The sequence below is a fragment of the Erpetoichthys calabaricus genome, chromosome 8, assembly GCF_900747795.2.
Source record: "Erpetoichthys calabaricus chromosome 8, fErpCal1.3, whole genome shotgun sequence".
NCBI classification, from domain to species: Eukaryota; Metazoa; Chordata; class Cladistia; order Polypteriformes; family Polypteridae; genus Erpetoichthys; species Erpetoichthys calabaricus.
In genome coordinates, this window is record NC_041401.2 from 31,486,830 (window position 1) to 31,510,395 (window position 23,566).

The 23,566-nt window shown below is 38.8% G+C and overlaps 1 protein-coding gene across 1 annotated transcript in view; it reads left to right on the top strand.

Annotated features, from left to right (window-relative positions):
• The first annotated feature begins 252 nt into the window (after positions 1 to 252).
• The window catches only part of pla2r1 (phospholipase A2 receptor 1), a 149,250-nt gene continuing 125,936 nt past the window's right edge, over positions 253 to 23,566 (top strand). The window contains exons 1-2 of the mRNA XM_028806414.2: positions 253 to 768; positions 22,401 to 22,784. Coding sequence (XP_028662247.1) covers positions 612 to 768; positions 22,401 to 22,784 — 541 coding nt within the window. The 5' untranslated portion in view covers positions 253 to 611. The remainder of the gene's footprint in view (positions 769 to 22,400; positions 22,785 to 23,566) is intronic.

Consider the following 23,566-nt stretch of genomic DNA (forward strand, 5'->3'; position numbering starts at 1 on the left):
ATGTAACACCAAGAGAAACTCCTAGCAACTATGATGCCTGGTAGTAAATAAAGTTCAAGTTCAGTTCAGGGCTGAACTTTACTGGGCCAGAGCCTATCCTAGCACCATCAGGCGCAAAGAAGGTGGGAATAAGCCCTGCATAGGATGGCAATTCATTTTCAAGAAAAGAAGAACGTCCATAAAATTTGGGAAAAAAAGCCTGGTTAAATATTCGGGTGTCACTGTGCATGAGTTGGATCAGTATGAATGAGGCGCAAATGCTCATCTTTCCTGCATACCAGATGCACTCAGGTGGCAGTTTTGAGCGCACTGCCGCATACCATTGCCTCGGCGGAGTTTTAATGTCTTCAAGCTGTTTGCAGAGTCCACTGTTTTTACTCCCCACCAAACTCCGCCCCAGCAGCAGCTGGAGAAGGCAGCCAGGAAACCAAAGATTTTTTGGTAAAAGTTTTTGGATTTACACTCCCCAGTCAGGGGGGGAAAAAAAGTTGTGACGCTGCAAGCTCAAAATGGCAAACAAATAAAACCCAGCCCCCTTTTTTTAAAAAAAACAAGACGGATACCCAACTTTGAACTGTGATTACAATTACCGATTTTTTTGGGGTTGGGAAATGAAAGACTCCTCGAGAATGTGTCGAAATCTGTTCGTGCGGGCCACACTCTACACGCTGCTGTTGCTCCTGTCGCTGCTGCTACACGTGAGGAGCGGTGACCCCGTGACCGCCGAAGACGCCGTTCTGGACGCCGATCAGCTGTCCCGGTTTTACCGTAAGTCGAGGCGGCCTGGGCGAATGGGCGCTTTTGGCCGAGGAGGGAGGGGGGACGCAATAACGTGCGCCATGCCTGAAAGTCCTCGCCTCCAGCTGAGCCGGCTGGTCTTGGCAGACTTTTTTTTAATTTTTTTCAGCTTCAGCACACAAGTACAAGTTGCAGCTTGCCTGCTTTTCAGACGGTCGGTACGCTACGCCTGCGGTACGTGCATAGGAGGCATCGTCCGCACGCAGGCAAACCAAGGTCTGAACCCCAATGGATTTATTTGTTTGTAGCAAATCTAATAAAAACGAGGGTAAGCTTCAGCATTTCTTGGATACGTGTTGGTTAAAAAAAAGTTGAACGGTTTGCAAATCCAATGGAAAACCAAAAAAAACGTAATTTGGTAAGACAACAAAATGGAACAGTCCTCCCAGGCTCCGCAGTGTGTCAAAGAATATCAACGTTAGCAGTTTGGGGCCCGCAAAACGGTGAATGGCCTCAAAGTGAGCAGCAGAGCAGGAGTACTGCATATCATATGGTTTCGAGCAGCACTCTTTTTAAAAGCAACCAGAGCTTCTTTCTATTACTTGGTCTAATCAGCCTTGCGTTTCAGCAACACTTGGGCAGTTTCAAAATGACCCATAGGTGGGAAGCAGTCGATCAATCATTGGTTTATATAGCGCGATTAAATTTGTAATTTTTGGGACACTGGCATCCAGTGTTCTGATTCCAAGTCAGGGCCATTTCTGCATGTTCTCCCCATCGTTTTCCAACTACATTCTTTAAAGCGGGTTGGGATTAGGGCTGCATGTTTTTGGTCCAATTCAGCTTAATAAGAAGTCAGTTATTACTGATTAAGCTTGTGTTGCTCAAAAAAAAAACATTTATAGGTCAGTGGAATGGTGAAGATGCAGGGAGTAGAGTTGGAGAAGGTGGATGAGTTTAAATACTTGGGATCAACAGTACAGATTAATGGAGATTGTGGAAGAGAGGTGAAAAAGAGAGTGCAGGCAGGGTGGAATGGGTGGAGAAGAGTGTCAGGAGTGATTTGTGACAGACGGATATCAGCAAGAGTGAAAGGGAAGGTCTACAGGACGGTAGTGAGACCAGCTATGTTATATGGGTTGGAGACGGTGGCACTGACCAGAAAGCAGGAGACAGAACTGGAGGTGGCAGACTTAAAGATACTAAGATTTGCACTGGGTGTGATAAGGATGGATAGGATTACAAATGAGGACATTAGAGGGTCAGCTCAGGTGGGACGATCTGGAGACAAAGTCAGAGAGGCGAGATTGTGTTGGTTTGGACATGTGCAGATGAGAGATGCTGGGTATATTGGGAGAAGGATGTTAAGGATAGAGCTGCCAGGTAAGAGGGAGGCCTAAGAGGAGGCTTATGGATGTGGTGAGAGACAACATGCCGGTGATGGGTGTAACAGAGCAAGATGTAGAGGACAGAAAGATATTGAAAAAGATGATCCGCTGTGGCAGCCCTTCACGGGAGCGGCCGAAAGAAGAAGATGCTTCATTTTAGTTGTCTCGCTTGTTAAGATTCCCCACCCTTAATTGTGTATTTTACTCTTAGAACAGCTGCATTCACTTTTTTTAATCGCCCCTTACTACCAATAAGATGAAAATGACAAAGGAAACCGCAGGTATTCATATAACTTGTTTCTGTTTACACCAGTGTTCATTCACTATCTGATTTATTCAAATACTTGGAAGTAACTCTAGAGAAAAAAAGTGAAGGACTGAGAATTATGCTGCATTCAGCTTTAACTTGGAACTGTCAGTTTCCGACCTCGGGCTCAGAAAATACAAAGAATACACCCCACCCAAGCTTGGGCCTGGTCTGTCAAATCAGAGTTTGTCCAACTTCAGATTATGATATCAATCCAAAATGGCAGCTGAAACTGCGAACAGTAAGTGTAGTTACAGTTTATAGGTGTAATTTGTTTATTACAAGAATTTACTTTAAATCACCCCCCCCCCCCCCATTCATAATACTGAATATTGAGATTGTGAACGTTAACATTACTGGCATGAACAGTAACTGGCTAACCAATGTTAGCTTATACATGTCACCCTTCGTATGTTGCACTCAGTTGTTCTTCAGTTGCATCTTCCAAGTAGAAATAGTACTGCTTATTGTGTCCAACAGCATAAAAATCATTTTTTGATGTGACAACATACTTTTTGCACCTTTCTTGCTCATCAGTTTCTTCTTTGATCCAGACTATATGACTGTTAGTTAGTGTTTATTGCTAAAACATTGCCTTTCATGGAAGCATTCTTGTTTACTTTCCCAATTAGGTAGCATGGCAGAGTGGTGGCTCTGAGGCTAGGGATCTGTGCGGTTACAATCCCGTAAATGCCAGAAGTGACTACTCTTTTGGGCCCTTAACCTGCAATTGTTTCTTGCTGGGTTTGACTTTAACCTGCATCCAGCCCTTCAAGCAGGTCCTCCAACTTGCATGGAAAACTTGGGGGTTGGAGGCAGGATAGACTCTCCAGCCACTGTAAAAAACCTCAAACTGTTCCAGCCACACTATGCCTCTCTCAGATAGCACGGAGGTCGCAAATGACGAAATTACTCAACTGTATGATGAATGTAGCAAAATTAAACCGTTTTAGGCTTCAAATCATTTGGATGATATCCTTGGAAGTGAAAAAAATGATGATGTAAGAATGACCTGACATTGCAGAATTAAAACACTAATACGCCATGAAAATCAAGTAGTATCTGTTATTGGCAAAGATTGGCTTCTAATTAAGCAACTGAGCTGGAGCAAAAACCTGCAGCCATTGCTGCCCTCCAGGACCAACATTGCTCATCCCTGCTTTAAAGCAGGGGTTCTTAAGTTCAGTCCTGTGGACCCTCTGTGGCTGCTGCTTTTTGTTCCAACTTATTACAAGTTTTAATTGGACTCCTCTTTGTTTTTTGAATCCATCCAGAAATTATAAGGTGGCTATGCTATATTTTTACTGAATGAAGAAGAAATGTATATGTGTTAGATGGGTAAGAATGAATTCTTTTTCCTTTTACATACTTTTTATTTATTTTTAATGTTCTTATTAAAAACAATTGTTTTTTTAATTGTTTACCCATAAGCACACAAGTGGGAAAACTGACGTAGTTCCTCCTTTCAGATTCATTTGTGCTGGTGTCTGCTCTGCTCATCATTAATTGTAGGTATTCAGATACAATTAAGAAAAAAAAGTAAACTAATAAATAAGAAATCAAAGTAAACATTTAAATATACAGAAAAACTACAGCTATGTCTTAATTTACTATATGTGTAAAGCGGTTCTATTCAATAAGGGCGCGCACAAAAAGGCGACCTTGAAAAGGGCGACCTCAATTGGGCGCGGAGAATAAAAGCGCACATAAATAAAAGCGATCTTCAAAGGGGCGACCTCAATTGAGCGCCGAATAAATGCGCGCGCAAATAAAGGAGCGCTTCAAAAGGATGACCTTCGGAGCGAATTAAATTAATTGTCCTTGATTATGTTAATAGACCGCATCTCGAATATCTACGTGGCATTGCACATAATCTACAGCTTCAAGTGTAACTTGTTTTCACCTTTTTATACATTCAGTCATTGCCTTAATCTAATTTTCTGTAATTTTGAAAACAAGGAAATATAGAGAGCTTTAGAAATAGTTCGTTAGAAGTTCATGCATTAATTAATTGGATGTTTTAATATTCTTGCTTTCACCTTTTTATACATTCAATCATTGCCTTTATCTAATAAATTTTCTGTAATTTTGTTGCGTTTGCCTTTATTCGCTGCGCCCAATTGACGTCACCCTTTTGAAGCGCTCCTTTATTTATGCGCGCAGTTATTCGGCACTCAATTGAGGTCATCCTTTTGAAGCGCTCCTTTATTTGCGCGCGCATTTATTCGGCGCTCAATTGAGGTCGTCCTTTTGAAGCTCGCCTTTATTTACGCGCGCCTTTATTCGGCGCTCAATTGAGGTCGCCCTTTTGAAGATCGCTTTTATTTATGTGCGGTTTTATTCGCCGCGCCCAATTGAGGTCGCCCTTTTGAAGGTTGCCTTTATGTGCGCTCCCTTATTGACGGATACCGTGTAAAGCTGACACTACTGTACATTTCTAAATGCAAAATAAAAGGAAAAAAACAGGTTAGCTGTTTAAGCATTTAGATTAATTAAAGGTAAGGAATGACATACTGATTAAGAAAGTTGTTCAGAACAAAAACCTGCAGCAACCAGGGGCCCACAGGACAGTCAATGTAAATCTTTAAATCCACAGTGGATGTGCATTCTTAATTACAGTAGTAACAAATTACAGCTGTTAGTGAAACATACTTCTTTTTCCTCATTTATAATTGATTTGCTTAATTGTCTTTTTCTTAACTGGCAGCCAAGCAATAAAGCTGTACATGGCAAGCCTATAGATATCCAGTACATTCAGAGGTCTCAAACACTCCAGCAGGGCCACTATTTTCACCTCAAACATTCTTCTATTTACTGTATTTGGTAATGAAACCTATTATTAAGTTCTACTATTGAAACATGCAGACATCTAGTCGCATGCATTTCTCTGTCTTTTTCATTCTTGCATTCTGTATCCTGTAGTTGATGCTCATCAAGTGTTGCTGCTTTTCTTCTTCTTCCTATTATGGTGATCTTCATCACATCATCGGCCTGTGCGATTTGCTTGATGTTTAGTAGGTGTTGTTTGTCTTTTTTTTCTTTCTGCCATGTTAGTTTGTTTGCAGATTAGTTTGTAGTAAGAACCCCACAAGTTAAGGGGCCTCATGTATTAATGGTGCATATGCACAAAAATGTTACATAAGCCCATTTCCACGCTCAAATCACAATGTATAAAATCTAAACTTGGCGTAAAGCCATGCACATTTTCATGGTAGCTCCAACCCTGGCGTATGCAAGTTCTCTGCTCGGTTTTGCAAACTGGCGGCACCCAGCGTCAAAGCATTGCTTTTGCTCCAGTGTGGTTTCCCTTTCTTTTTAGATCCACATCCCTGACATGGCTTTACCAAATACACTGAAATTAACTACATATTGTTTATTAGGTTAAGGCATCTGATTGTAATTAACCTGTAACAATATAAAGGTCCATGGAATGGCCAAACTGTTCCAAATACAATAGCTGCTTTAGCGTTGTTACACTCATTGCACCTTCTTCTACTTTCAGCTGTTTCTGTTAGGGGTTGCCACAGCGGATCATCTTTTTCCATATTACTCTCACTGCACCACTCAGAGCTGCTGATCGGAAGGAGAATTATCGGTATACAGCATCAAGCACACGCTGCCTCAGCCATGCTGCCTATTTGAACTGCTCTTATCCGACAAACGCTTCAGAGCCTTTCCTGTACAGACGGTTCAGAAACAGTTTCATCCCAAGAACTATAAACGCACTCAATCAATCCATCAAGTTCTCCTTATAAAACTGTTTGTACTTACGAGTACAATTACCTCACTGTAAACTTCCAATACAGTTATAATAGTGCACAACCAGAGCCACTTTGTAAAGCGCATATTTTCATATGATGAAGATTTCATTTTTAAGATGAAATGCAGAAAAATATGTTTATTACATTATACAGATAAAATGTTAACATCATTTAAATAATCTATATCCTCTTTAATAAAACCCCTGTGTGTGTGTGTGTGTTTCTTCTGGTGAAGTGCGCATGCGCGGGGCACGGTGCGATGCTTCAAAGCAGATGCTTCAAAGGCCGCCTGACACGTCACACAAGACAGAGAGGGCGGGACCTATAAAATATCGCGCTGCCGATCCAATTGGATTTCTGTAAATGAGGTAAGACTTAAAACAAAAGGCACAAAAAATCCAATCGGGTACTGAGACGCGGAGACCAGCTTCCCCAAAGAGGTGGGATTAGTGTTTGTTGTTGTGCAAGTGTTCACTATGAGGATGTCAGATTTGCGATTAAGAAGCCTGGCCCGGTAAAGTGTAAAGTGTCAGTCATTGAAGGGGTTTTCTTAAATATACCAATTTTCATGATATTACAATAGGATGACTTTTAAAAGTAGATTTATTTTCGTGCAAATAAAATCCGTTGCTGGGGAGACGCCACACATGCAATAATCAGCTGCACGCCAGCACAGATTAAAATACTTGCTGGGGAACTGCACAGTACTTGCTAGAGAGACGCCACAAGCACAATTATCAACTGGACGACACACATTACATCAGTTGATGGGGAGAATCTGCTGATTGCCCACTGTTGTGACAGAAAATTAAATGCATATTACGGACATCAAAGCCAGTATTACTGTCAGAGAAAATTACAAGCATTTTATGGAAATACAAACCAGTATTACTGCGAGAGAAAATTAAAGGCACACAATACAGTGACGCATATTACAGCCACATACAAGCCAGTATTACTGTAACAGAAAATATTACGGACGTACAAGCCTATATTTACTGTGACTATCTACTAACAACATGCCACCCAAAAAAGAAGAAAAAGAAAATGAGCGTCAGAAAAATGCTAAAAGAGAAAGACTCAGAAGAGCAAATAGATCTATAGAAGAAAAGGAAAATGAGCGTAAAAAAATTATCAAAGAGAATGCACTACTGTTCTAGCACCCATTATTGTAACGGGCTAATGTTTAGTTGTTAATAATTAAACATGTGAGGACACGGTGTCGCAGCGCTAGCGACGAGCTGGCGCCCCGATTATTCCTGCCTCGCACTGTATTCTTGCTGGTGCTGACGCGACACTGGAAGGATAGATGGATAGAATAATTAAACATGTACTACGAAGATATTTCAATGTTCCTTAAAAAGTTTTCAAGAATCGGTGTTCTAAGCTTACAGATGGCTTAACATCTATTACAGAGCTGATTGTGTGGTGATTGGTTACTTGGAGAAAGAAAAGGAAGGACAGGAATTGGGGGTTAGTACATTTGAAAGAGACAATACTGCTGCAATAAATTATTTCATCGAAGGTTGCGCACGGTGCAGCAAGCATCTTGCAGGAGGCAGGAACAATCTGTGGACGGTGCGCCAGTTTGCCACTATCACTGCGCCACCGTATTCCCTTGTTTAATAACATGCTTTAATTCGTATCATCATGAAAATTATATCAAGTATATGTCTCAGTATTTTAATTATTTAGAGAGCTGTAATATCACGAATGTAAAGGATTCTGTGTCCTGTCAGAGGAAGAGAAAGCCTGTTTAAGAAACGCGTAGTGATTCACACACAGAGTACATAGAAGAACACATACAAAACAAAGCATTTAACGTGCTACTTTAGTTACTGTGGTATTTGAGAAACTAGTAAATTAAACGATTTAAAGATGAAGTTTATGATGTTCTACTTTAATGGCAAAATAAACTACGTGATGTAAGTGGAAATTTCAAGATTAAAGTTGGCATTTCGAGCTTTTTTCTCACTGTGTCCCTATTTTTTTTTTCTTTCTCTGTACCCTAATAAGCTTTCATATGACACTCAGACGGTGGGCTACGACTTGCCTTTTCACAGCGACTTTGATATCTGACCGCTTCTTTTTTATTTCGGCACTGTGCGACTTTGTGAACTTTCGAGTTTGTCCGACACTCTATGTCACTCGATCAACTTCCATTTGTTCATTATATCATTGTTTAAACCAACAAATTGTAAGTTTTTCCTTGCCTCCACTTGGTATTTGCTGAAATTCGTCTATTTTCCCCTGTGCTTTTGCCATTTCCTTTTCACAGAAGGCTGAGCTTAAGCATATTCAAAGAGGCATAATTCTGGGAGGAGTTGGGGCGAGACAGCAGGCGGGTGCACGTGCGTTACTTTTAACGCTGACTGGGATTTATGTAGCGGAAGAACGTGGAAGATGGCGAACGCACAGATTTATATATCTGGGTTTTTTTGTGCGTATGAACATTTCCGCTTTTGTCTGTACGCCATGTTATAGTGTGAATTCTACGCACGGCATTATACATGAGGCCCCAGGTCATTTTGCTGACATTGGCACTACTTCAGTTTTGTAAATTTCCAGAATGGATCAGGTCATAAGCATTCAATCAAGACCGAGATCAAGTTTTATACCCAAGTTGCTCACAAGTAAATCATGTGGCAGATGGACAGACCTTAGCATTGTATATATATACTGTATATATAGGTAGCTTGTTAATGCTTTAATTCTGTATAATGGTGATTTCCAACACTGATTTTCTTTTTTCTGATATAACCAAACAAATATTTTGTGAACCATAGCACATCAATATTTCTGAGATTCACTTTTTTCTGTACAGACATTGCACAGTGGCAATAAACGCACCAATGGGATTAAGTTAGTCTGGTTATCTCTTAACTCTTTTGACTACTGGCTAATGAAAAACAAAAGATTAAAATACAAGTCACTTAAATCGAGGCAACATACAATGTTCCATTTGTATTAGGAATTGGTTGTTAATTAAGAAAATGTCTGGAACAAACACCTGCATCCTCTACAGCCATCCAGGAACTAACTCTGACACCCCTGCTTTAAAGACGTGCTGTTTGGGTTAAATGGTTTTTCCCAATTGGTGCATTGGGGGATCTGTGATGGGTTGGCACCCTGTCCAGTGCAGTTTACTTGCTTTGAGCTCCTTGCATTTTTCTGACATTTTCATATGTGAGGAAGTGGATAACCTCCCAACAGTAACAGGAACTACTAAGGAGTTACTTAATGATTTGGAAATTGTAGAGGAGGATGTACTGTTTTGATTAAACGGATTGAAAACTAACAAATCACCAGGACCACATAACATTTATCCTTGAGTGCTTAAGGAGGTTTGTGAGTGCATATATAAACTCTTGCCGCATATTTTTCAAAAGTCACTGCTCACTGAGGAAATTCCTGAGGACTAGAAAATAGCAAATATTATTTAGTTATATAAAAAGGAAGATCAGGCACATTGAAGTAACTATAGGCCAGTAAGCTAACATCTGCCACAGGTAAATTAATAGAAGGATTTATTAAGAAGGAGATTGAGTGGCACATGGCAAGAACAGGAGTTTTAGGGAACAGTCAGCTTAGGTCATAATGGGAGAGGTGTTTTATAAATATGCTAGAATTCTTTTAGGAAGCAGCAAAAAGGTACATTCAGAGAGGGGTACATATGATATTATTTATCTTGATTTTCAGAAAGCATTTGATAAGGTCCAACGTGAGAGTTTGGGAATTAAACTAAAAGAAGTGTCAGTTCAAGGTGTAGTGCATAGATGACTGCAAATCTGGCTAAAACATAGGAAGTAAAGGGTTATAGTGTGCAGAAGCTTATTAGAATTGGGTGCACTTTAGAGTGGTGGCCCTCAGTGTTCAGTGCTGGGGCTGTGCTATTTTTAATATACATAAATGATTTAGATAACTATTGTTAAAGGTGCTATAAAGGCGCCTGGCTCGACACAAACTGGACACGGAGGTACACATAAAATAAAACAAATATTTATTTTTCTTCAGCTGGAGGGCACGTCTTCCTTGTGTCCCCCAGCCACAGCACAGTCGCAAACCACCAAATAAGCACCAACACACTCTTCTTTTCCACCACCACTCCTTCTCCAAGCCTCCCAACTCTGGCCATTGAGTGGTGGTTGCTGGGCCCTTTTATAGTTCACCCAGAAGTGCTCCAGGTGGTTGATTACCGAGTTCCGGCTGCACTTCTGGGTGTGGTGAATACGCTGCCCATACAGGCTCAGGAGTCCCAGCTGCAGCACCCCCTGACGGTGCTTGCGGGACCCAACAGGGCTGCACCCAACTCCAACTCCCATGGAGCCCTGTGGGAAATCGAGGCACCGCTCCAACCCAAGGGGGGTTGGCCATCTAGCATCCAGGGGGAGGTATTGCACAGTCCATGGCTGTTCCCCCTGAACATATAATGAAGGGGCGTCCGCCACATTTCCCCTCTCTCAGTTGAGCCCTGCTATAGCATCAGTCTCCCTTGTTATTTTTAATTAAAAAAACACAAAGCACAAATCCATGAAATAAGATGAATTAAAATGAAGCAAAAAGTAGAAAATAAACAGAATTATTTGCATGTCGTCATTGTAGCACTGACCATTTTTCTGAAGTTCAAAGAAAAGGCAAAGTCAGTTTAGTGTTCATTTCAAAGACAATAGGCAGAGGGCTAGAGTAAGCCATCTCCTTAAGTGAGGAGTTTAGCTACAGTAACAACAAGCTAGACATTAATGGAAGAAACTGGTTAAAGCAAAAGGTTTGAAACTACTATGACCATCCAGGACCAGAATTGTCAATTAAAAGGATTCAGAGTAACCAGTCGAGAAAAACTGGCAATAGAAGAGAACCCTCATCTCAACACTTTTACATAGTATCTAAAAATTGATTAGTTTTGAGAAATCATTATAGCAGTAAAGTATAATGAATATAGCACTTCTGGAGGAAAAGTACATATAAGTTAAAGTTTTGCTTATTCATTGCAGACAATCTGGCTTTTAATAAGAGGAAAGTAACAGATCAAGTAGACAAGACACATCTCTATGTACCAAATGCAAGAGGATCAAGGCCAGCAATGCACATATATGTTGCTGATCTGACCAGTTCATTGTATGCAGACTCTGAACGGCAAGCAGTTTAACAGTACAAGTCAGATTAAGAATTCTAATTTAGAATCATTTCAAAGATAATCATGTAGCCACTATGGATGTACACGTGGCCTAGAAATAAGTATCCTTGTAGCAGAGTTTATTTATTTATTTCCTTTTATGGCATATTGGTTAGGACTGATGTCCTATAACTCCATGTTTGCTTTCTGGCCCGGTTACAGGATGTGTTTGGCTTGCTTTAATTTCAGTTCAACTCTGCTCTGTCATGGTCAGACAGACAAGCCTCTCTTCTGTTTGTGCAGTCCAAAACACCCATGTTCTCTCTTCTTGTGGGACTGCGTTCCATACATTGGACTTACGGACAAGTGTTCATTGGACGTCAGCTGTTACGTACACCGACACACACCAGACTACTCCTCCAACTTAAGACAGAATCAAACCCGGAGGCTATGTTTACTTAATAAATTGTCAACTCACTTTTTATTATATAAGAGTTAGGAAACAAATCTGTTGCACTGTGTGGTGTAGTAACATCACTGCCAATTTTTTTTAAAAGAGTGACTGTAGCTTCCTAATCTGTGAAAATATTTCTTTTGTTCTGTGGGTGAAGTTTGTTTTCTAGTTTAATGCATGGTTGGGCTGATTAGGCTGATGGGCACACCTGTTACAGGAATGTCATTAGTGATAAAGACCTTCGCTATGGATGTAAATTTTAAATAACAGAGTTAAAAAGTAAACCTGTTGCATTAAGTATTGCATTGATGTCATCACTGTCCCCTGAAGCTGAGCGACTGTAGCTGAATAGGTAACAAGAATGTTCTTGAGCTCAGCTAGCCAACATAATGTACTTATTTTTAATGTTATGTTTGCGGTCTGGAAAATATGACAATATGTCATGGAAAAGATTGTTAAAATATTGTATGCTGTATACATTCTGCTGCCTATTGTCATCTTTCTCATCAAAATATACTATTTTATATATTCATTTTATTTAGCATTTTTGTTACATTTATCCCTAAGTAAATGCTATGTACTATTTTAATGATTTTACTTATTTAATTATAATCTTATATGAACTTGAGCATTGCTATAGCAATAGAGTTTACGGAGGGCAAAGGTGACTTTGTTTTATTTTGGCATAGAAATTTATATTTCATCTGTCACATGCACATCTGAATTGGCTTTTTGATTCAGTTAAATCTGCGACCCACTCACAAACCAATGAAGGCAACTTGCAACGCATTATGAAAGCAAATGTTAAGAAAGCCTAAATGACAGAATTGGTTTTACTTTCACAATATTATAGTAGAATGGCTACACAAATTCTCTTAGTCAGCATTGCAAGAGCATTCTACAGTCACTTCAACAACCAACAAATGGAATAGCACCCAAGCAGAGTGGTACTTACCATATTTTTTGCTCCATAAGACGCACCTGACCATTAGACGCACCTAGGTTTAGAGGAGGAAAACAAGAAAAAAATATTCTGAACCAAATGGTGTACTAATATGTTTAATAAAGTATAGCAGAATAATATTTCAACCATGTAAATTCAACAGCGGTATTAAGAAACATCATCACTGTCATTAACAAATAAGGAGAGACTTTAAGGTTCAAGCACTCTTCTAGTTTTATGGAAACCCCAAGAACTCCTCATCGCTAGTGTCAGAATTTATGAAGCTTAGTTGCTCACAATCACTTTGCAGGAGCACGTACCTATCATCACGCAGCATAACCTGTCCAAAGCGACCAGGGGACAAAGCACGTTTGGACCAATGCTCCCTGAAGTTATATCGCCAGTCTAGTCCTATCAATATCTGTAATGCCACAAAGCCATTCATCTCGTGTTTTGTTGTGGGTTTCCAGTTTGAAAAACGAGAATGCGGTGCAAACACAGCCCTCGATTCAAAAAATTGCTCTGCATACCTGTTTGTCTCGTCTGACAGTAGCTGAAAGGCATCTTCAGGAAAGAACAGCCTGAAGTAGTTCAGCGGCTGGTAATCTGTCCAACAGCAAGCCATACTGTCTTGTGAAGTCCGGTAGCCAGTTTGGCTCCCACGGATCAGTGTCTAGGTATTCCTCCCACACGAACCTTGCCATAGGTGTATTGGCTGCATGAATGCGCTCAGCTGGGGCGGCATCAGCTGGTGTCCCGATCAGCTGATGCCAGTTCCTCACTCTCTTGTTCGATCTCCTGATCACTCTCAACAAAGTCAGATTCTGAAAAATCAGAGTCCGACTCAGTGATAATGTGCAAAACATCGTCTGCTGAGTATTTTGTTTTCTGCACTCGCTTCGCTCCCTCGTGAGATGTCGATGCCATCTTGCCTTTGTTTACATTTGTTTACATTTTGCAACTCACGCACACGCAAGGATTAGATGGCGAGTCAATGAGTCTAACATTCCTCCAAGCACAGAGGGAATGCCTATAACATAACAGTGAGTTTTGTCGCCCTCTACCCCTGGATGTCGACTTTTGTCAGGTAATACACATCATGGTCTGTGATGCAATATTCGCTCCATGAGACGCACAGACATTTCCAACCTTCTTTTGGGGGAAAAAAAGTGCTTCTTATGGTGCAAAAAATATGGTAGTTTTCTTTGTCTGAAAAGGATGCACCTTTGCCTTAAGAGACCTCAAGGCACTCAATTTACTTGGTGAAAGAGACCTTCACCTACTTTTCATATATGGAGGTATTGGTGTGCTTTAGTGCTCATTCATTTTTTTGATTATCAATCCTTCCAAGTACAAACTAAGGTAATTAAAAATAACACAATTCATTACTTGAAACCATTTGTGTAAGTCATCCTCCCAGAATGTCTCACAGCATGGATTTATCACCATTATTATTTCAGATTTAAATAAATACGTGGAACAGTGCTCCTATACTGACTTCATCATCTGTTGTCTCAGATAGGAAATTCTAAAAAGAATAATACAGTCATTTCTGGGAGAGATTGGAGGTCAAGGTGGATGCTGTTTTATTGTCTCTTAATCTTTTTTCCCCCGCAAATCAACCAATCTGGTAAAAACACATTATAAAACTGGCAACCATGTATTTTTTCTACTATTGAATACAGCATTCGCTTTAAGTTAAAAGCCTTTCCCAAGCTTTAGAGCTCCATGGAAATTTCTGGAAGTGTCTTAACACATCCCATCATTTTAGAATTCAATGCATGCATCTAGCAGTGCCTGTGTATGCATATACAGTACTGTGCAAAAGTTTTAGGCAGGTGTGAAAAAATGCTGTAAACAAAGAATGCTTTCAGAAATATAAATAATGATTGTTTATTGTTATCAATTTACAAAATGCAAAGTGAGCGAACAAACGAAAGATCTAAATCAAATCAATATTTGTTGTTACTACCTTTTGCCTTCAAACCAGCATCAATTCTTATAGGTACACTTGCACAAAGTCAGGGATTTTGTAGGATTCTAGTCAGGTGTATGATCAACCAGTTATACCAAACAGGTGCTAATGATCATCAATGTCACACGTAGGTTGAAATACAGTCATTAACTGAAACAGAAACAGCTGTGTAGGAGTCTTAAAACTGGGTGAGGAACAGCCAAACTCTGCTACCAAGGTGAGGTTGTGGAAGACAGTTTCATGTCATGGCAAGATTGAGCACAGCAACAAGACACAAGGTAGTTCTACTGCATCAGCAAGGTCTCTCCCAGACAATGATTTCAAAGCAGACTGGGGTTTCAAGATGTGCTGTTCAAGCTCTTTTGAAGAAGCACAAAGAAACGGGCAACGTTGAGGATCGTAGACGCAGTGGTCGGCCAAGGAAACTTAGTGCAGCAGATGAAAGACACATCAAGCTGATTACCCTTTGAAATCGGAAGATGTCCAGCAGTGCCATCAGCTCAGAACTGGCAGAAACCAGTGGGACCCAGGTACACCCATCTACTATCCGGAGAAGTCTGGCCAGAAGTGGTCTTCATGGAAGAGTTGCAGTCAAAAAGCCATACCTCCGATGTGGAAACAAGGCCAAGTGACTCAAGTATGCACGAAAACATAGGAACTGGGGTGCAGAAAACTGGCAACAGGTGCTCTGGACTGATGAGTCAAAATTTGAAATATTTGGCTGTAGCAGAAGGCAGTTTGTTCGTCGAAGGGCTGGAGGGCGGTACAATAATGAGTGTCTGCAGGCAACAGTGAAGCATGGTGGAGGTTCCTTGAACGTTTGGGGCTGCATTTCTGCAAATGGAGTTGGAGATTTGGTCAGGATTAATGGTGTTCTCAATGCTGAGAAATACAGGCAGATACTTATCCATCATGCAATACCATCAGGGAGGCATATGATTGGCCCCAAATTTATTCTGCAGCAGGACAACGACCCCAAACATACAGCCAAAGTCATTAAGAACTATCTTCAGCGTAAAGAAGAACAAGAAGTCCTGGAAGTGATGGTATGGCCCCCACAGAGCCCTGATCTCAACATCATCGAGTGTGTCTGGGATTACATGAAGTGACAGAAGGATGTGAGGAAGCCTACATCCACAGAAGATCTGTGGTTAGTTCTCCAAGATGTTTGGAACAACCTACCAGCCGAGTTCCTTCAAAAACTGTGTGCAAGCGTACCTAGAAGAATTGATGCTGTTTTGAAGTCAAAGGGTGGTCACACCAAATATTGATTTGATTTAGATTTCTCTTTTGTTCATTCACTGCATTTTGTTGATTGATGAAAATAAATGATTAACACTTCCATTTTTGAAAGCATTCTTTGTTTACAGCATTTTTTCACACCTGCCTAAAACTTTTGCTTAGTACTGTATATATTTTAATTTCTGCATGTTTATACAGTATGTATGTGTGTATGTATATGCTGTATAATAAAATAGCAAAGCATCAAACATTGATTTACAGTTTCCCTCTGCCATACTCCACAAAAAACACATAACCCATAGCTGCAATTCATACTTCTTTGTACTGGTGCTGTCTTTTTCAGGGTAGAGGTTGCACTATCCTCTAGCATTTGGAGGATCTCCACAGCTGTCTAACACCATCCTGGTGTTTTCCTTGGCCTTGGCGACCTCTTGGGGACCCCCTCACAATATATAATAAATTCTTTGTGTGTGTTTGTGCTTATATAAAATTATGTTTTATAATAATAATAATAATAATAATGTTTTGCATGTCTTGTGTGATTTATAAAAAAAAAGCCTTTAAGCCATCAATATGAGTTTATTTTTCATGGTACTGAAATTTCATTATTAGGTGATGAAAATGTGACCCATTCAAATGCAGATAATGGTAGTCTTGCAGAATCATTTCCCCACCCTTCCAGAAATCTAAATCTGCTAAGTCTTAACAGCTCAGAATTCCAAACATTTTTGTCAATGGATAAACTGAAATGCTGACTGTCTCTAGCTATTACCATAAAAATAATTTTTAAAAACTGCCTTGAGTTCATTTAAAAAGACGGTAATCCATGGCAATTTTTGTTAGACACTTTCTGTACCCTTTTTCCACAAACGCTATAATGCGTTTTACAAAGACACCAAATGATAAATATACATAATTATCATGAGCACTTCACATTCACAGAAAAGGCATTGCTTAAAGGCTGTTGGGTTTACTTGGCGATTGGCTATAAACATTCATAATACATCCTAATTTTTAACAAATTGTGCAAAAATGCTAAAATGATATTTATATATTTGACATTCAATATTTTTTTTCAGAATGTAACAGTTAAATGTTGGAGCTGCGTGTTGTACTTCTTCATGCATCACCTAAAATTAGAACATAAAAGCAAAGTAATGGTTAATAAAAACCTGTACAGACCAGTTTAGCTCAAAGCAAAGCATATGTTGTTCAAAATTGCTGTACAATAGAATTTTCAACCATTTAATTTCATCCATGAACAAAAGGCATTGTTCATGTCATGTTGTAGATGTAGTATTGAGTGTGCTGTCTGCAGTGCCAACAAATAGTTATATGATTTTGTTCAGAAAGGTAAAGTATGCAATATTGTGTAATGTCTTGATCATTACATTAGGAATCTGCAACTTCCTACAGTTTTTTGATCAAATTAACTGAGCCTGAATGCCTAAATTGGACAACAGTTTTAATCAATTTTGACAGAATTGTGTGGAAATGGCTTTATACACAATGTTAAAATAATATCCCGAAAGAATTTCACTTATGTCTTAACCTCCCTCTTCTTCATTAAGTTTTAAAATGCTTTAGCTTCCTCCTTCATTAAATAGTTTTGCTGCAGTTGTTTCTTCTTTCATGTACCACATAACTGAATGTTTATCTTAAATGCCTTGTGACCTTTAGACGGTGGGCTTCTCCATTTTAGAAGGCACTTCATTAATATAAACAATGATATATGCTTTCTGTTAGATTTATTTTATAAGATGTAAGGATTTCTGTGCCCTTGTTACTTTTAAACCTGCTGACTGTAGTTATAGTACATAATACATAAATATGTGTGAACTCATAATCATAAAAATTGTCTTGTTTTTCAAGGTGCATACAAACTGGATGAGGAAAATGTGTTTTGCTTTTTTATAACTATTGTGTTCATCTACTGCTAAATATAAATTAGAAAACAGAAGTGCAGATCACCATGGAGTGTTTTGATCTCCCTTGCACCCTCCTTTTTTCATTGTTACCTTTGCCTATTTTTGTTAGTTTAGTTTTGGGTTCATTTAGGGAGGGCTTTCAATTACTGTATAGCCTAATAGCAGCATCACCGGAAGGAAATAAAATGACTCTTTGATGCCACAGTTGTTCACTCTGTCATCAGTTTGTCTCTAGCCCACTTCTCTCTTGCAGTGATAAATAAAAATTCTAAAGATATATTATTTGATTTGTTGATTTTTAGCATTTTGTCTTAGTCTAGCTTTTGGATTAAGCTTGATTATTCTTGGATTATAGTTTTCCTACGTAAAAGAATGTGGGACTATTATTGTTTTGTGCTTAATGATTTTCCAGCATTGATGTTTTTTCAATTGTTTTATAAATTTGCTTTTGTTTATGACTTTTAATTAAGAGTTTCTTTTTTGGATTAGTGCTGTCAATTATCAATTCTCTCTGTCTCCAGATTTTTTCCTTAGCTTGCTTCTGTTTTTTGTTAGTTCAGGAATATAAAACAAGTTGTTACAATAGTTGTTTGTCCCTTTCCTTGTACATTGTTAATTTTGCTTGATTGTAATTCTTTTTGCTTTCTAAATTTAGCTTATTAGATTAGCTAGCCAGCATGCATACTTATATTGATTTATACAGTCCATATTGAATTTCATGGGAAAAGACTTTGGTTGTAGTTATCCTGTTAACTCACTCCTAATTAACTCTTTGTGATAAGAGAACCATGCTAAAGCTTAGCTGGTTTGTTTTTGTCAGTAACAAGAAATTAAATGGAGGCGTCTAAAAAAGAGAAACTTGCATATTTTTTCTGATATATTCAGTATGTTGAGCTGTTGGTGTCTAATGTTTACCATCATTAGAACTCATTTTAAAACCTGATCAAATTTGTTACTTTACATTACATTACATACAGACATTAAAACTTTGCTATAATTGTAGGGTATATTGAAGTAGTGCATATACAGTATAGTACAGTATTGTGTGGATGCTTTGTGTGGATACTTTCTTCAGCTAGCTAGTTCTGAAGAGGTAGGTCAAGACAGTAAAGGGGTTTTGTTTCTTGCCAGAGGTTTACAGTTGGCATCAAATGTAAGATATGCAATGCTAATTATATCATTTTGATGTTTAACAAATGTGCATCTCACCTCAACTAGGAACCCAAATTGTAGTAAATTATGCTACAGAAAGCAGACACAGTTAAATTTCAGATTACAAAATAGCTGTTTCTAAATGTAAGCGTTAGAGCCACTGAAACAGTATATGATGAGGATTTAGACATCTTCATATTGAAAAAAAATGCTGGACGTACTTTTGCTGATTAGACTGTGACCTTTCTTGCCTGCTTTGTGTGCATTTTACAATCAAGGGATGATTGGATGTCTTACAGATTATTTATGTCATTTCATGTGAAGAGATTTGCAGCATTTTATCGTTAGTAGGGGTGCGTAATTTGAATGATATTAGCAATAGAATATTCTATGATCTGGGTACCTGAATGCTTGAATAGTAATCAGTCATCAGTATACTTATGGTGAATGGTAGTGGTTAGTGCTTCTGTTTCATACTTCCGTGAAACTTCTAATTTTTGATTTCTGGTGGTGACACAGTATTCCTGGAGTTTACATGGTCAGCCATGGTTGTATGTGTTTTCTGTTTGGTGTTTCTTGCACCATCCCAGAGTTAATTGATGTTGTAAATCTTTTAATACTATTTTGGAAAAAGCAGCTTCAGAAAATTATTTAGAGTGATATATTTCGGTAACACAAAACTCACTACAAAGGAATTTTAAAGTTTTTTGGGGATGTTGGGGGGAAAAAAAGGATCATTGCTTCTTAACGGTTTAGCAAAACCATACACCCTTTTTGGACCTATATATTTTTCTGAAAAGGGCCTAGATCAAAATAAACGGAATGGAAATTCAACATGGCTAAACACAAACCACAATGAGGCAAAAAGACGTTCTTTTAGGCAAAAGATTTAATCCAGTGAGGCAAGAAATTATGATACAATTAGTTGAGAAGTGCTTGCTAAAGACTTCCTCCCATCAGCCTTAGTGCATTCGTGCTGCCTGATGGGAACTGTAGTCCCCATGTCAGTGCTAGTTTTTAATTTGCTTTCACCCCATTATAAACCCTTTTCTTGAAAAAAAAAACCTATATTTTAAAAGAGACCAATGGCAACGTACATTCATAATTTTATGAAAGTCATTCGGCTGTTTTTGCATGATTGGCAAATAGACAAACAAACAGATGAACAACCAGATTATTTCATCTCATTTTTCCATCTGCTTTTCACACTGGCAGCAGGCCAAGCAAGTCTGCCCAAACCTCTCTGTCCCTAGCTGAAGATTCTAGCTCTTCCTGGGGAATTGACAGGCTTTCCCAAAGCAGCTGAGAGATATAATCCCTCTACAATTTCCAGGGTCTGCCTCTGGGTCCCTGCCCAGTGGGATGTGCCCAGAGCAGCTCTAGGAGGAGCTGCCTATGGGACATCCTTACACCATCCCTAGACCACCTCAACTGGCTCTTCTCAATCTGCACAACTACTCTGCTGTGTTTCTTACCTTATCACAGAATGTCAGCCCAGCCACCCTGCAAAGAAACTTTGTTTCTGCCACTTGTACTCACAATCTAATTTTGGTCATTTCCCACTGCTTATGGCCATAGGTGAGGACAGGAATGTAGACTGACTGCTAAACCAAGAGCTCTGTTTTTAGACTCTGCCCTTACTTCACTACCACAGACCGGTACGGTACCTGCAGAACAGCTGCTGTAGCTCCAATCCAGTCGTTGAACTCATGTTCCCTTTTTCTGTCTCTCATGAACATGATCCCAAGTTACTTGAACTCCCCCACTAAGGGCATTTGTCCCCCCACTCACCTGTAGACATAAATCCACTCATTTCTGAGAGATAACCATGGCCTCAGACTTGGAGGTGCTGATTCTCATTCCAGCCATTTTACACTCAGCAGTGAATCACTGTAACGTGTACTGAAGGTCACCATCAGATGAAACCTAGAGGACAACATCAGCTGCATAAAGCAATGATGCTACCCATAAACTTCCCAAAAATAGTGTGGAACAAGTTGTGATGATAGTGTAATAATGAAAGATTACGCTGACAATCCTAAATTTCAATAAATAACTCCTGAGACAATATGGCCCCAGAGTGGCTTGGAATTATGACAAAAGTAGTGAGCGAAATACTTGTTTTAAAATAGGAAAAAAAAAAGCACGAATGTAGTTGTTAGGAATTAAACTTGGATTACAGGCTTGAAATGCAAGTGTGCGAACCATTACATTACCATTGCAACCTGTGTGGCACTGTGCCTCTGTTAATACATCATATTGACTCCTCATGACAGGGACAAGGCCGAAAGTATAAGTCAGAAATCTTTACTTTGGTGAGAAAAAACCTGTGTGCCAAATTTCGAGTATATGACTTGGAAAGCAAAAGTGTGCATAGAAGATAAGTGAGATAAAAATATAAGTTTTCAGAGTGAATATTATGCCGATAAATGAGGTAACACCTAAAACATAAGGCATGAAAAATCCAATCGGGTACTGAGACGCGGAGACCAGCTTCCCCAAAGAGGTGGGATTAGTGTTTGTTGTTGTGCAAGTGTTCACTCTGAGGATGTCAGATTTGCAATTAACAAACTTGGCCTGGTAAAGTGTAAAGTGTTTTTCTAAATATACGAATTTTCATGATATTACAATAGGATGACTTTTAAAAGTAGATTTATTTTCACGCATTAAAATCCGTTGCTGGGGAGATGCCATACATACAATAATCAGCTGCACGCCAGCACAGATTAAAATACTTGCTGGAGAGACGTATTATTGTGAGAGAATATTAAAGGCAGACAATACAGTGACGCATATTACAGCCACATACAAGCCAGGATTACTGTGACAAGAAAATAGACGGTCCTTTGCCATTTAATATAGACTGTTCCTACTAATGTTTATGCACTACTATTCTAGCGCCCGTTATTGTAACGGGCTTAATGTCTAGTGAAGAGAATATTACCACTCCAGCAGCAGACTACACAACACCATGTAACATGTGTAAACTGATTATAGTATGTTATTAAATTAAGTTTGTCTTGCATTCATCAGGATGGCATCTCATAGTCAGTTCTCATTTCATTTATGTTTTACTGTTGTTTTGGAAAGAAATTGTGTTCAAGAGACAAAGAGGCTGCTCTTGGACAAGCTGTGTATTTCAGTAGTGTGGTAAAAAGGCAATTGGGGCTGCCAGGGTCCAGTATCTCAGCATAGCGCCTAAAATAGGTCATGATTAGAGACTTTGGTGAAGACAAGTCTGATTACTTTGTGGTTTACATTTAAGAAAGAAGCTAATTACTCTGGGTGGGGCTAGCAGAATACAAGGCTTCCAAAATGTTTTTGACCATACAGGAACATAATATCTCTAATTTTTTGATAAAATGAATTTAACAGATACTTTGTTTTTCTTTTTTGTAGTTCAAGGTTTGTTTATTCTGGAAAGTGAACAACAACTGAATAGATGTATTAAAGCCAGCAGAACACTCCTCACACTTGAAAAATGTGAACAGCCTTCTAAGAACATGCTATGGAAGTGGGTATCCAGACATCGCCTTTTTAACATTGGCACCAGTTTGTGCCTGGGACTTAATATTACTGACACTGAGCAGCCTTTGGGTTTGTTTGAATGTGATTCCACTTTACAGTCACTATGGTGGCGATGCTCTGGCAACATGTTATTTGGATCCTCCAGATTTTTAGTGGGTCGAAAAGAAAAGCTTATTGTAGCTACACGATTACCTTATCACTTCTGGAAAAGATACCTGACATCTGGTGAAGGACCATGTGCCCATCCTTATGAAGGTAAATATGTAATGCATTAAGAAACCTGATCATGTACACTTGCAGGCTATATACAGTACCAATCTGAACATGTGTTTGGAGTAACCGTCTTTATCTCACTGATATTTTGCATATAACTTTTTATTTTTGATTGTTTTATAGATTTGCATTCATTCAAGTCTATGAAAGATCCCATTTATTACTGACTACAGACCAGCTGCATCTGAACATAACTTTGATTTTTTTAAAATACATACAGTAAATCAAAATATTGTAATATTTGTCAGTTGTTACTTCTACATTTAAGTGATTATAATGGTGATAGGTTTTCACAGTTATTATTCATCAATTTATGTATGTTTAATTTGGATATAAAGAAAATTGCTGCATAAAGTGAACCAATTTTTCATTTATAGCTATCCTTTTAAAATATTTTTTAATAAAAAAAAAAGAAATTAGTTTTGGCAGAAATAAATCCAGTATTGGATATTTGATAGATATAAGGAAGGCAGTGTGGTGTAGTGGTTAAGGGTTAGGATTTTGGACTTGAAAGGTTGTGGGTTCAAATCTTGGTAAAGACACTGTGTGATCATGAGCAAGTCATTCCATCTGCCTGTGGTCCAAATGGAAAAACAAAAAAATGTAACCAATTATAGCTCTCAAATGTTGTAAATCACCTTAGATAAAGTTGTCAGTCAAATAAATACATAAATAAATAAGGAATAAAAATATAAGTGATATGAAGCAGGTAATTTAACACAATATATTCATTTTCATTTTAGTACATTGAGGGGGATACTTTA